Source organism: Haplochromis burtoni, unplaced genomic scaffold (genome assembly GCF_018398535.1).
Source record: "Haplochromis burtoni strain Fernald_Lab_line unplaced genomic scaffold, NCSU_Asbu1 Contig_564, whole genome shotgun sequence".
Lineage (NCBI taxonomy): Eukaryota > Metazoa > Chordata > Actinopteri > Cichliformes > Cichlidae > Haplochromis > Haplochromis burtoni.
The window spans coordinates 238,464-252,610 of record NW_024582925.1 but is presented as its reverse complement, the minus strand read 5'-3'; the positions used below and the strand labels follow the sequence as shown (position 1 = coordinate 252,610).

The 14,147-nt window shown below is 38.2% G+C and overlaps 1 protein-coding gene across 1 annotated transcript in view; it reads right to left on the bottom strand.

Annotated features, from left to right (window-relative positions):
- Positions 1 to 332: 332 nt before the first annotated feature.
- si:ch211-195b21.5 (uncharacterized protein DDB_G0287625) overlaps positions 333 to 14,147 on the bottom strand; it is a 21,252-nt gene continuing 7,437 nt past the window's right edge. Inside the window, exons 2-8 of the mRNA XM_005948042.3 lie at positions 12,082 to 12,227; positions 11,394 to 11,976; positions 9,917 to 10,481; positions 6,618 to 6,676; positions 6,428 to 6,524; positions 6,220 to 6,335; positions 333 to 1,545 (exon numbers count right to left, since the gene is read on the bottom strand). Coding sequence (XP_005948104.1) covers positions 1,003 to 1,545; positions 6,220 to 6,335; positions 6,428 to 6,524; positions 6,618 to 6,676; positions 9,917 to 10,481; positions 11,394 to 11,976; positions 12,082 to 12,227 — 2,109 coding nt within the window. The 3' untranslated portion in view covers positions 333 to 1,002. The remainder of the gene's footprint in view (positions 1,546 to 6,219; positions 6,336 to 6,427; positions 6,525 to 6,617; positions 6,677 to 9,916; positions 10,482 to 11,393; positions 11,977 to 12,081; positions 12,228 to 14,147) is intronic.

Genomic DNA, 14,147 nt, shown 5'->3' with positions numbered 1-14,147 from the left:
GGACAATTAAAAAGGCACAGAGACCACCACATAAGACATAGAACATAAAAGCATCAGTATAAAATGACCAATCATAGTTCAGATTCAATGATCAGTTCAATTACCAAGGAACTGAATGTGTGTGGAAGGAAGCAAGAAAAGGATGCAATACTGGGGTGGGAAAGGCTTACAGTTCAGATCTTGAAATGCTGTAGGGACATTAGTGACCCTTTTTTTTGTGTCCTACATCCTGGAAGCATAGTCTACATGTACTTCCTGATGGGAGCCACTCAAACATAATATCAAACATAAAATCAAGAAAGAAAACCCCAAAAACTAAGGAATAGTACACATTTGTTTATTTTACATCTTTATTTGAGATCAAAATGAATACAAGATGTCAGATACATGTATACCTTTTCTAAAACTACAATGCTGTTGGTCCAATGAAATGAAAAAATTTTTACTGCTTATTTTCTTACTGCTTATTTTATTGAACATTTAATTAAAAAATAGAACCAAGATGTGATGCCATACCTGAAACGTGGCAGACTTTAATACAGTGCTGAAAACTGTGCAGAATGTGTAAAAGGAACAGACGTCTTGGAAAAGGCTTTTTGTTTGCCTGTTTACTGAGGAACACATGAGAACATTTCATTCCACATGAGAATTAATTTGACCGAGCAAACACGCTGTCTGAAGTGGGGGGAAAATACCTGAATTAACTGAGAAAAGTCAATCTTAGTTCTAAGTGAGGTAAAGACCACTGTACTAGATACACAAAGATAAAAGTAATACTAATCTTCTTTTAGAGAAAGACCACCAACAAACGTGCTTCCTAACATATCAGTCTATTCCTTCATACATGATGAATCACTCTGAGGTCTACCTTCCTCTTCTAATGACAGTAACAAAAAACAATTGGGTGGAGGAAAAGAAAGTGAGAAAACTATGTTAGAAAATCAGTCCAGAAATAAGCTGCTACCATCATCCCAGAGTTATATGACAAGGACAAAATAACACCTAAGACTTCTCCTTCTGTTTCTTATTCTTTTTCTCCTTCTTCTTCTTTTTCTTTTTATTCTTTTTTGTTTTAGGTGATTTTCCGTCATCATCAGTGCTATCACTGTATTGATCATTTTCAATGCTGCCTTTCTTTTCCTTGGATGATTCTAGGTCTTTCACTTTAACTTTACCATGGCTTCCAGTGGCCTTCTCCTTGTCCACCTCCTCCTTGACCCTGATGTTAGAAGTTGAAGGTGTCAGTCCATCGGAGACTGTTATAAACATTCGCTCCTTTTTCATTTCCTCTTTCAAGAAGATGTTTTTATCTCTATCCTTGTGACTTTTGTGGTCATCATCATGGTATCGGCTTCTGAAATCTTTGCCATCCTTCCAATTCCGTAGATGGTCTGTGCTATTCCGGTGGTTTCCTGAATCCCCGCGGTAACCATAACCCCTGTGATCTCTCCTGTCTGGGGGGTCAGGGTGTCGATTACTGGAGGGACTGTAGTGATGTGGGTGTCCTTTGATGTCTTTAGAGTGCCTGTCCGTCTGTTCTTTTGCCTACAAATACACGAGGGGGGGTTGAACATAAACAGTTTTGGGATAAGCGTAAAGTTTTTTTCATTGTGAAAACAAAATTTTTAGATTCAAGCTTGTATATGCGGTTAGTTATATAACTGTATATACATTCATCATAGTATATTTTAGGCTTTTAATAATTTCTTAGAACTGCTCCTTTTCCAACTTTGATTCATTTAAACAACAAGAACTGGGTCCACAACTGGATTTTTTTCTTTATTCCAAACAGGGTCAAAATTATACACACCCCTACTAGGTTTTGATTAAATGCCCCGTAGCAAGTTACAACTGACTTTTGGCAACCATCAACTAGTTTGTGTTGCCATATCATTTTTTGATTGCTCCACATCGTACATGTTTCCACCAATAGAAAAGGCGAGGGGCGTGGGGGTGGTTTTGTGTTTTGTTTTTGCTCACAGGCAGAGAGCTCTTTCGAGAGCTTTCCTTATAAAACACCGTTATTACTGTTTCTTTTTGCAGTAAATATAAACAACGATAGTATTCAGGAAGAAAACCAAACATTGCGATATTTTTATCATAACTCTGGTTTTACGTGGCCTATCAACACAATTTAAAAACTGGTATAAAGTCCACACTTTTTCCGTCATTGTTCCGTCTGTCCTGCTCACATCTCCAATGGTTGTACACGTTGTCATTAACGTGGCTTCACTCCACATCAGCCACGCCGCTTTGCTAGCTAAAACACCGGTGTCGGCACATAAGGAGCTGTCATAGCCTGTCAACGACGTTGATTAGCTGCGTATATATGAATGTGAATCGCATATTGGCTGGACTATGGGATAAGGTGGCATTGTTCTAATCCCATACGGGAGCAGCCAGTCTTACTGACTAACACTGCAAAACAGAATTGTTAACTATTTATTTTATTTCAATTCAGGTTAGATTTTTTTTGTGCGCAATGCAGATTTTCTGTGTGCAGAGACCGTGCCAGCAGTGCGCAACTGCGCACGCACGCAACTTAGGGGGAACATTGGTTCTGAGTATTGATCAGTATAATGACTGTTGTAAAACTAATTGTTTTTATGGTAGCAAAGAGAGGCTATCAGTTGTAGTCAATCATGAACAGTAATGAGAAGTCAATAGATTAGATTAGATCCGGCGATGGTATGCATTACAGTGCAGTCAGATCCGCAGTTGAAAAGAGGCATCAGAGAGCCAAGGCAGCGTACAAGAGAAGGATCGAAGACCACTTCAAACAACAACTCACGACAGATATGGCAGGGAGTTCAGCACTAGGGCTGGGCCATATTATACGTTCACGGTAATACCGGTATAATGTTAGGCAACGATAGGAAAATGAAATATCGCGATAGAATGGGAGTAAAACGCGCATGCGCAGTGCCTTTGTTTTCATACGCACATGGCCGATTGTTGAGTGAAACAGATGAACCAGAATTGGTTTGTAAAAATGGTGCAACTTCCGTGATGTGGAACTGGTTTGGTGTTTGTCCGTCAGATACACAACAAAGCACATTTTTTTGCAGAACATGCAAGCGGCCGTCGTTATTGTCATATTTGTCGGACTAAGATGCTCTTAAATCTGGGAGTAATCTGGGTCCTAAACTCCGTATGCTTCAGGTCAAACAACACTGCAGCATCACTTAGAGTTAAAAACTGTCTAAATTCTTTCATCTTTAATAAAACGATCAGCATTGCTGCTTTACCAGGTGTAACTATAAGTTTAACTTCCAGGCATCCATGAAAACAAAAGTTATTACATTTAACGGAGTTAGAAGTTAGCAGGAAGCTAGCGGAAGTTAGCTCGCTAGTTTCGCTAGTTACCTAAGCATGATATTGCATGTTCTGACTGAGAGATTTCTGAAAAAAATCAAACGTACAGCTCTGCTATCACTTCCAACATAAATGAAGACAGGAAACTAAACAGCAGTGACGTTTGTAGGGTTACTGAAGTTGGGCTAGCTGGTATATAATGATGTGCTACGTGATCGCTAGCGACACAGCTATGTTAGCATAACATAAACAGTGAAGCTGGAGGACGAACACTAACACTTTTCCACTTATAAAAGTTAACGTGAAGGTTCTTCATGGTTAGAGACAAATGCAATCGCATGGCAGGATGCTGTAAACGGACCAAACTTCAGTCAGGAGAACAACTGAGATAATCCATCCACAATACGAGGTTAGTCATTAATATACTGCAACAACATGGGAATAGAGCAGCTGCCAGAGAATTCAACATTAATGAATCAATGGTACAGAAGTGGAGGAAGCAAGAAGAATGAGTTTAATAAAGTTTGATTTATCTGACTGCTTTGTTTCGCTTAATGTGCCTTATAATCCCGTGCACCTTATGGTCCGAAAAATACGTACTGCACACTGCAGTTTAATGTTGCAAAGCACCTCTTTTTAACTTCAGTGGATATTATACATGGTTATGCTCAGGATATGTCAGCCCATTTCTACTGGAAATGCCTTTTGGTTAAACTTTCAGCAAGGAATTTGCATTTGCACTGTTACATTTTTATAAAGCTTTAATGTACATAAAAACCAGCTTCTTGTTTAAGTGAAAATAAATGGAAGGTTGTCTTTTTGCGCTAGTAATGTTGTGGAGTTGTATTTTGTCTCGCATCAATTATATCGTCAGTTATATCGTTATCGCAAATTTTCAAATATATATCGTGATAAATATTTTTGGCCATATCGCCCTGCTCTATTCAGCACTACAAGCCCCTGCAATACCACGTTGACTGAGGGTAACGCGGTAGCTTGCAGAGGAGCTGAACCACTTCTTGCACGCTTTGAGGTGAAGGGACCAGAGGCAGCAGCAGTAAAAACATCGGACAGCAGCAGCCCAAGCCTCATAGTGCAGGAATATGAGGTGAGGCGCACACTGAGGGCAGTGAACCCCAGGAAGGCCGCCGGACCAGATGGGGTAACCGCAAAGGTCCTAAAAGAGTGTGCAGACCAGCTGGCTGGGGTCTTCACTAAGATCTTCAACACTTCACTGTCCCAGTCCTGCATCCCGCCGTGCCTAAAGTCAGCCACAATTGTCCCACTGCCAAAGCGTACTAACATTAGCAGCCTCAACGACTACCGACCAGTTGCTCTAACACCTGTTATAATGAAGTGCTTCGAGAAACTGGTCCGACGTCACATCATGTCCTGCCTGCCACCCACACTCGACCCGCTCCAGTTTCACATACAGAGCTAACAGATCAACTGAAGATGCCATTGCTACAACGCTCCACACCACCATCTCTCACCTGGAAGGAGGAAGTCTGAGCTGCAGCCTGTCAGCATCAACGGGGAGTGTGTGGAAAGGGTCTCCAGTTTCAAGTTTCTGGGTGTGCACATAGACACAGACCTCCAATGAGCTCTAACACCTCTGGGTTTAAAGAAGGCCCAACAGCGTCTCCACTTTCTGAGAATCCTCAGAAAAATGGACCTGAAGAAGGAGCTGCTGACCGTCTTCTACCGCTGCTCCATTGAAAGTGTGCTGACATATTGCATCGGTGTGTGGTTCTCCAGCTGCACCACAGCACACAGAAAGGCACTCCAGAGGGTCATCAATATGGCCCAAAAAATCATTGGACATCCTCTTCCCTCCCTGAAGGACCTGTACAGCACTCGCTGTCTCAAGAGGGCACGCAGCATCCTACGGGACTGCACACACCCAGGACACCGGGTGTTTAAGCTGCTGCCGTCTGGCAGGAGGTTCAGGCTGCTGAGGTCCCGAACAAATAGACTCAAGGACAGCTTTTACAACAGGGCAATAGCCCTGATCAATGTAAATAGCTGACCTGACTGGATACCTCCCTGGACTTTTTAGGGGGAGGTAACAATGTTTAAAACGATAACAATAATATTTATATTTATAACAAGGTGCATTATAATTAATGTCCAATAATAACAGTGTGCAATACACATACACTTCTTTTTTTATTACTAAGTTAATATATACTTTTATTACTAACTAATATACTGTAGAACTTTTGACGCCACTCATTAAAATTTTTGAGTATATGCATATATTTGAGCCTATATGTATACTTTTGACCCTGTGTGGATGATAGAAAATCCTAAATAAATTCAAACTCGTGTATCCAATTCTTGTTTTTTTAAAATCACTCAAGATATATGTTGCAGAATCAGTCTAACCTGGAAAAAGAACAGCTCAAAGAAATCACCAAAAAATCCAAAATTATCAAGACATGGTCATGATGAGTGTATGTAATGACGCAACTGTTCTGAGCTGTTTGATTTCCTTAGAAGGAAATTTGAAAGAAAGAAAATCGCAACTGGTGAATTGCACTGGCAAAAATGTTGGTGCAGGGCTACTCCATCTGGGGGGTTTTTCATAGAATTAATAGCTCCAGCAACATGCAAAGATACACACAGTGTGTTTTGGTGAGTAACATGAAACATAAGCACAAGTGGCATTAAAACCTTTAAATATGTAGTCATGAAGTTGAAGGGTTATGATCCTATTTAAATCAAATATAACTGAAAATCATTGAACATTTTTTTCCTGTACATACAAGGAGCACCTTGACTATGTGAAAAAGATGTCAGCCAAGTTGAAATCGGTTACATACTTATCCTTTTATGTTTTTCAAAAGAATGTAGAGTATCATGTGCCTCATCCATAATGAGTTATGTACAATGGGTACTCACAATAGAGTTACTATGATGGCGGATAGCTGCATGGTTTTCAGCAGACTTCAAATCTCCAATGAACTCCTCACAGTTCTGGCAGTAAAAGCCAGTAACTGGAGTTATAAAACCCAGTCCTGCAAATGGAGAAGAAAAGTATTTAAGTGTAAGGAATATTTTAGACTGTGGCAGACAACAAAATGGAAATAAACAAAGAACACTACATTACCATCTTGTTTTAACAGTTCATCCAGTTCTTTGGCCAAAGACTCCATTTTATTTACTTTCTCTTGTTTCTCTCTCTTCCTTTCCTCACTGTCACCCTCCTGTGAAACACATTCGAATTTCAAAATAAGCGGGTGCTTTAGCATTTTTTTCTGTATCTCACTTCATTACACAAATGATGTTTGAAAATTCACCTTATGTTTATCAGATGCTTGAGATGCGCAGTCACTTTTTGTTCGTTTCTCCTTTGTAGCTGAAGGATCAAAGATTAACGGTAATTAATGTATAACTATGCTTTCACTAATAAAAGTATAAAAGAATAATAACAGAGGTCTAAGACATCAGACCAGGTGACATCAGCTGGGTAAATAGCTGTCATACAAGTCTCTTCGTTTCACACAAGCAGACTTTTGTGCTTGTTGCCATCCCTCAGGCAACAATAATGCTGGGCGTTCTATAAGTTTCTTCATGGCTGACCTAATGAAATTTAAAATGTTTTATGACCTCTTTCATTAAAAAAGAAAAAGAAAAAAAAATCACAACCACACCAGCAACACAATGAAAGAATTTTACCTCGGTAAAAATCTAATGCAAAACGTGTTATGCATTACAGTGCAGTCAGATCCGAGTTGAAAAGAGGCATCAGAGAGGCCAAGGCAGCGTACAAGAGAAGGATCGAAGACCACTTCAGCAACAACAATAATTAGCAAATCATTATAGTTTAGTTACCCAGAAACTGGATTAAAAGAGAGTGAAGTATATATTTAAGCATGCGTATATATGCTTAAATATATACAAAAAACAATGGTTTACTTAAACCATTATTTATTTTGGTCTTTCCTAATTCCCTTTCAGGATTTTTTTTAAAAAGGAAGCAAATTTCAGGAAGCCAGAAAATGCAGTTTCATGGATGCCTCCAAAAGCAACTCAATCTCCACAGACTCCCATATCAAAATGCCCAACTTCACTGCTTAAATAAAACTCATTACAGACTGCTACAAGAAAAAGGTCTGATCTTTATAATTTTCTCCCATTTTCCCCTTTCATGACCACTGCAAAAGTTACCCTTTATGAGTCTATTTTAAAAAATTGATAATTTGGTAAAAATGTTCTTGTTTTTACTTGATTTAAAGGGGATGAATTTACATATATATATATTTCCTATTCCATTCCTATTCATTAAACAGAGTGAAATAGCTTATTTTGTTTTAATATCAATGACTATGGCTAACAGCATGTGAAAATCAGAAATCCAGTACCTCAGACTTATAGAATATTTCCTCATATCAATCAAAAAGGATTTACAATATAGAAATGTCTAACATCTGAAAAGTATGCACATTTACAGTTATAGTCACAGTAGTCACTTGAGTCTTAACCCTAACCCTTTTCCAATGTGGACTGATTGTACAACACCTTATATTACTTAAAACAAGAATTTGGTTCCTAAGTTTAAATTGATGGATTGTCTCTAATCTACAAAGTGCAAAAACTATATGTATGCTTAAATCTATACATTCACTTCACTATGTTTTAATAAGTGGTGCTGAGGGTTCTACAGAATCTTAACTTGACAAGGCTTTTACCTATTGACTTGTCAAAACTATTAGTTGACTACAATTGGTAGTTTCTCTTTTCCAGCATAAAAAGTTGGTTGCCAGCAGTCATGGTATTGACCGATGTCTAGAACACTGGAAAAGTCTAAGGAACTCTGTGAAGATCTATGATGGATAATTGTAGATTTACACATGCAGGGGATGTTTCACGGAGACATTTCTAAACAACTACACATTCCAGAATCATCAATTCAAACAATTATAAATAAGTACAAGTTATTTGGATATGTCAGCACTTAGCCAAGAATAAAAAGAACACGCAAACTGTCCCACTCACATGAAACAGTTGTACTGGTACATTGCACAAAGTGGCTGGAATAATGAAGGAGGACTACAACCTCCAAAATCTTTCCTCTTTTACATTTCCTCAGATCAGCAGCTAGAAGAAGACTAGTCAAATATCTAGCCAGGATTACTCCAGAAGCTTGTTAATGGGTACTAAAAGCATCAGGTCAAGGTGCAATTTGCTAAGGGACGGTTAACCAAATATTAGTGGGGACGTATATATTTGAGCCTGTATGTACAATGTTAACACAGTGTGGTTTAAAGAAAATTCAAAATAAATTTAAACTTGTGCACCCAATTCTTGTTTTTTAAAGTAATTAAAAATGTATGCTGTACAATCATTCCACCCTGGAAAAAGAAGAGTTCAAAGAAAACAGAAAAAAAGAAAACCAAGACTCTTTCACCAAAAGTTAAGCACGTGTTTAGGAGCCTGAGCACCCTTTACCTCGTCTGTATGTTATATAAATATAACAATGGCAGCGGTCCCCAACCCCTGGGCCTCGGACCGGTACAGGTCCATGAGTCGTTTGGTACCGGGCCGCAAGATTTGAGGTTTGGTTGTGAAATGTATGGTTTTCAGGGTTTTTATCGTTAACTCTGTTTCCCTGGGTCTTTTCCCGTGTTGTAGTTGTGTGTCTTATTTTGAAAGAAATATTTACGCGAGAGCAAGTGGCACAGAGGACTATGTTACTCTCAAATTTGTTGGAGCATTTCAGGAGGACGCTGCTAATAAAGTTACACAATTACACAGTGAATTAGCGTTTATTACTATATTTACAAAATACCACAGTTTTGTCTTGGCCTTTTCATTTTATTTTGTTGTATTTATCCACGACACCTTAAAGGCCCGTCCGTGAAAATATTGTCTGATATTAAACCAGTCCGTGGCGCAAAAAAGGTTGGGCACCGCTGCTCTATGGGGTTAGCGTCAGATGAGTTAGCTGACCAATAACATGCTGTTAAATAAAGTAACAGTATGTTATTACTGTTTACTTTATAAACAGATCAGAAAATCATTTTAGTAATTTTGGCACTGTCGTTAGATAGAGGTCCTGTTGGAAAAAGAAACCAGCATCTACATAACACCTGTGAGATAGTGCTGTACAATCTTCTGTACTGAAAATGGAGTTGATAAAACACAGTGGATCAATCACTACAAACACTGGAAGATGAAGCGGCACCACAAATTATCAGTAACTGTGGATACTGGACTTCAAAAAAACATGGATTCTGGGCATCTCCACTCTTCCTCCAATATAAAATCCAAATCCCTTCTGGTTCAAAAACAAAAGACGAAGTTAGCTAAATGCCAAACTCAAGTCCTGAAAACAGTAGTCCATTAACTAGTGCATCTTTTGAAATTATCTATGTTTATTTTAAATACACTGCATATGGTTTGTATTCACAGACAAGTCAAATAACATACAATTTCAGGTTTAAAATTTAAAAGTATGTTATGTGTAACTCATAATCTGCCATAATGAAGTAAATCAAACAACTGTTATCATTAATAACACAAAATACTGAAAAAAATAGAACTCAGTAGCATGAGTAAACTATGCTGAATCTTTCATTTAATAGAAATCTCTCACCTTTGATCAGAGATTGCAGAGACTCCAGAGCCTGACGTACATTTGGGTTATTGAGTGCTGGCAATGCTAAAGTTGCTGCTGCTTTGTCTGAATTGACAAGTGTAGGAGATGACTCCTGCTCATTCTGACCCTGCGTCTTCACCTTGATCTCACTTGATGAACCCAGGCTTTTTAATATGGTCTTGATTTTCTCATATTCCATGTTGTCCAGATTGGAGTGGACTAAAGTTGAAGAAGCCAACTGCAGGGACTGATTTGGATCAAGAAGATGTCCACAACGAGTGGAAAGGGAACTACTCTCTTTCTGTAGTTTGGCCTTTTCATTAATCTGGGAAGCTGGTTCATTCCCATACAAGAAAGACTCTTCATCTTCAAGTTCATTAGCTTTCTGGTATGCAGCATCTTCTTGACTTTGTCCTTGAAGCCATGAGAAATCACCACCAACTCTTTCATGTGGAAGCAGCATGCTTTCCTTTTCCAGCATTGATAAACTGTCTTGACTGTCATGTTCCATGTGTGTAGGCTCATTAGATACACACTCAACTTTTTTGCCCTCATCTGGAGTCTGTGTAGAAGAAATCACAATTAGATACACTGAATTTGTGGCTGCTCACAATTATACTGCTCAGTTTAAAGGTTCAGGGCTAAAGCAATCAATTGTTCACCCACGAGCCTTTGCAGGTCAATGTAATTCTCATTTCAGCATAAATAACTTCAGCATAAACACCAACTAAAAACCTCAAGCTCCAGTGCACTGTTACATGCTTTAACTTAAGACTAACATTCTTTCCTGGATCATATGGCCTATATTGAAACCTCGCCATTATAAACTATAGCTTTTAACATTTACAACTGCCAATGTCCGAGACGTCTATGTGCTGTGTTAAGAAATTTAAATTTAAGCTCCTATTAATTTAAGCTGCTATTATTTAAATATAATAGCAATTTGTAATAGTATTATCCCAATGTAACATGCAGGGTAGATACAGCACATAATTTGTACAGGTTTCACTGAAAAGTCTTATTTTCCTAAAAACAGCTTCTGCAATTACAAGAATTTTACTTGACTTGACATATGCACTTCTACTTAAAGACATTTTACATAGAATTTGATAATTTCTTTATATTATAAATACATATATATATATATATAAATAATGCTGCTGAAATCTCTATCAATTACTAGTTACTTCCATACACAATGTCCTTTTTAGATCAAGTTACATAAAGCATGTCAGAGAATTCTGTTTTGCACTGCAAGATTGTCTTAATTTAAAAACAAACAAAAAAATACACTAATTAATGACTTACAAATGCTAAATCATACTAGTACTTGGCAAACATTACTATAATGTTAGGGTTTTATTGTTGTGAACTCTTAATGTTGATTTTTTTTTATTACAATGCAGCTGGTTTCAATTTGGTCCAGCAAAACAATGATCTTAGCATAACTTGTGGAATAAGTAATAAGCTCTACCTTAATAGTGAGGATGATATCTTTGAGAGATGGCAGGTGATCTTCCAAATCTTGGCTGCTCATAACCAGCTTCAATCCTTCTAATAGACTATTTCCTGGCAGATTATTACTGCTGTTGACAGTGATGAGTCCGGGGCTCCTGTTTTTCTTTTTGCCTTTGCCTCGGCTCTTTTCACTACTGCTACTTCGTGACTTGGATCGCCTTGCTCGACTCTTGCTCCGTACATGACTTTTTTTCTCACTTCGACTGTTGCTCCGACTCCTACTGCGAGCCCTACTTTTGCTTCTAGCTCGACTCTTCCCACAGGCTTGAGTTTTGCTTCTTCCCCTGCTTCGGCTGCGTACTCTGCTTTTGCTTCGACCGCGACTCCTGGCTCGAGACTTGCCTCGGCTTCTGCTTCGACTACGGCTCTTGCTTCTAGGCACATGCTTCTGGAATTCACGGTCTGATTTGACTGCTTCTTTCAAGATACTAGCTGACTTAAATGCGTCAGCCAGGTTGTATGCCATGTTGCCTTTCAGATAGTTTGGGAGAGGTTTGTTGGCTGCAATGCATCTCAGGAATTCCTCACCAGCACGGTCACTGGAAACAAACATGTGTTACAAACAAAAGAATATTTTAATGCTGAAACTTTGACTTATACACACTATTTCAATGACAGAAACACACACAAACACACACACAGACCTATTATCTAGAGAATGACGTTCCACTGGAGGGGGATTCCACTGTGGTACCGGATGTGTTGATGGTTCAGCAGGAGTAACAATCTGCTGCATTCCTCCCAAAGCAATTGGTGTACTACGGTCTATGGAGAAGCTGCTACAGTGGGGCTGAGAGCATTAAGATTTCATATTATAGTGCTGTACAGGTTATAACTGCAGAAGATTATCTATGGCATTTTTTATTTTGTATGGAATAACTTCTAAAGAGATTTTAAATAGACATTTCCCAAATGATAGTATTTATCTAAAACTGGTCAAGCCCATGCAGTTTTGGTTTATCACACTAAATGATTGCACTTAGAAGGTTTTCCATTTAAAAACAAAAGATTAGCCATTTAAGTGGTCTGGTCACAACAGGTAATTATTAGCTTATTTTAGAATTTTTTACAAAATCTTACAACAGCCTATGTTTGACCTGCCTCATCTTGCAACCCATAGTAATTTTGACAGTTTTTATTCTATGTAGAGCACAGAGTATAACTGTCACTATTGCTACAGAGTGGATTAATGCTTTTACTACTTGCGTCAAGTGTCAAGCCTGTCTTTTTTTTGTAGACTGAAGCTGCATCCATACTGGAAACAATTTACACTGATGTAACAACCAGAGACCATAGAAAGTCGCGTCGAGCAAGTACGGGGAAAATAACAGCTGGTGACTCAAAGCGAGCAGGACCCAAGAAACATCTCTCAACTTCCCGGCATTCTACTAAGTGACCAGTCGTCAGCTTCAAAGTAAATATGCAATGAGGGAATCGTTTCCAGTGTGACGGCAACTGAAGCTGCCAAGGTAAAATAATGTTCCAACTTTTGAGAGTATTTGCTCTAAACTATTCACTGTTTATTCTTGACAATATAAAACTTTAATTTTACGTTTCAGTTAGTCTGCATTTGTTCCATAACAACTGTGTCTTTGCTTATATAGTCTTTTACTTATCTTAATGTTAGAATAGCAAAGCTTTTACAGCAGATCTGAATGCAGTGAGTGGCTCCTTTTGGAGCTTTACATAGATGAGTACTAAGCAGTGAGGTTCTTCTTTTTGTGAAGAAGAATCAGTTATAGTTATAGTCAGTTAAAGTTTGTTTAGCTGAGTCAACCCTTGCAGAATTATCACCTGTGTAAGTCAAGGCAGGATTCACATCAATGCATTGCTTCCAACGCTTGACATAAGCTTTCCTGATGTTTGGGGGTAACTTTGCTGGCACAAATGTCATAGCAATAGTAACCAATCATCACAAGGCAAGCTAGCCAAGCTTTGATTAGCCTTTAACATCAGCCGAGGTGCCTTCCTCGGAGTAATTTTGTTCAAATACGACAGGGTGATTATTCACTGCAATGAATAACTTATTTCTTACATTTAGATGCCAAACTGCACAAATCACAAGTGAATAATCATGACTGTTGAATGTCTGCACTGGTGCTTCAGATCTTGAATGTCTCTCCACTTATAGTACAGACAAAGCAAAGCAATTGATCTGTAATTTAGATCAGCGATGCATGATGTTACCCAATTCAAGGCAAATAAGAGTGTTGAAGCCAGAAATTCATCCATGTGAATCCTGCCTGTCTCAGCATATCAGAGTTAGGATTTTGCAATTAAGATACAAGGCCCTAGCTAACCACCATGGAAATGTGAAACTTTTGGTCTACTTTAAAAGGTTCATGTTTCATTTTAAGATGAGGAAAATTCTTCATGGAGGAAACTCTGTATCACATCTTCTTGTTCAAATGCAAGTTCAGTAACATGCCTATTCATGAATTGCAGAGAAAAATAATCTCACCAGACTAATAATAATAATAATAATAATAATAATAATAATAATAATAATAATAATAAATTTTATTTGAAAGCGCCTTTCAAAACACTCAAGGTCACTGTACACGGTAGAATAAAAGCAACATAAAAGCATAAGACATAAACAAATAAAATAGCAGAGTGGAGAGGTTATGTGGGATAAGCTATTTTGTACAAGTGGGTTTTGAGTTTGGACTTAAAGAGTGAGAAGGAAGAGATATTTCTTAAATCAGGA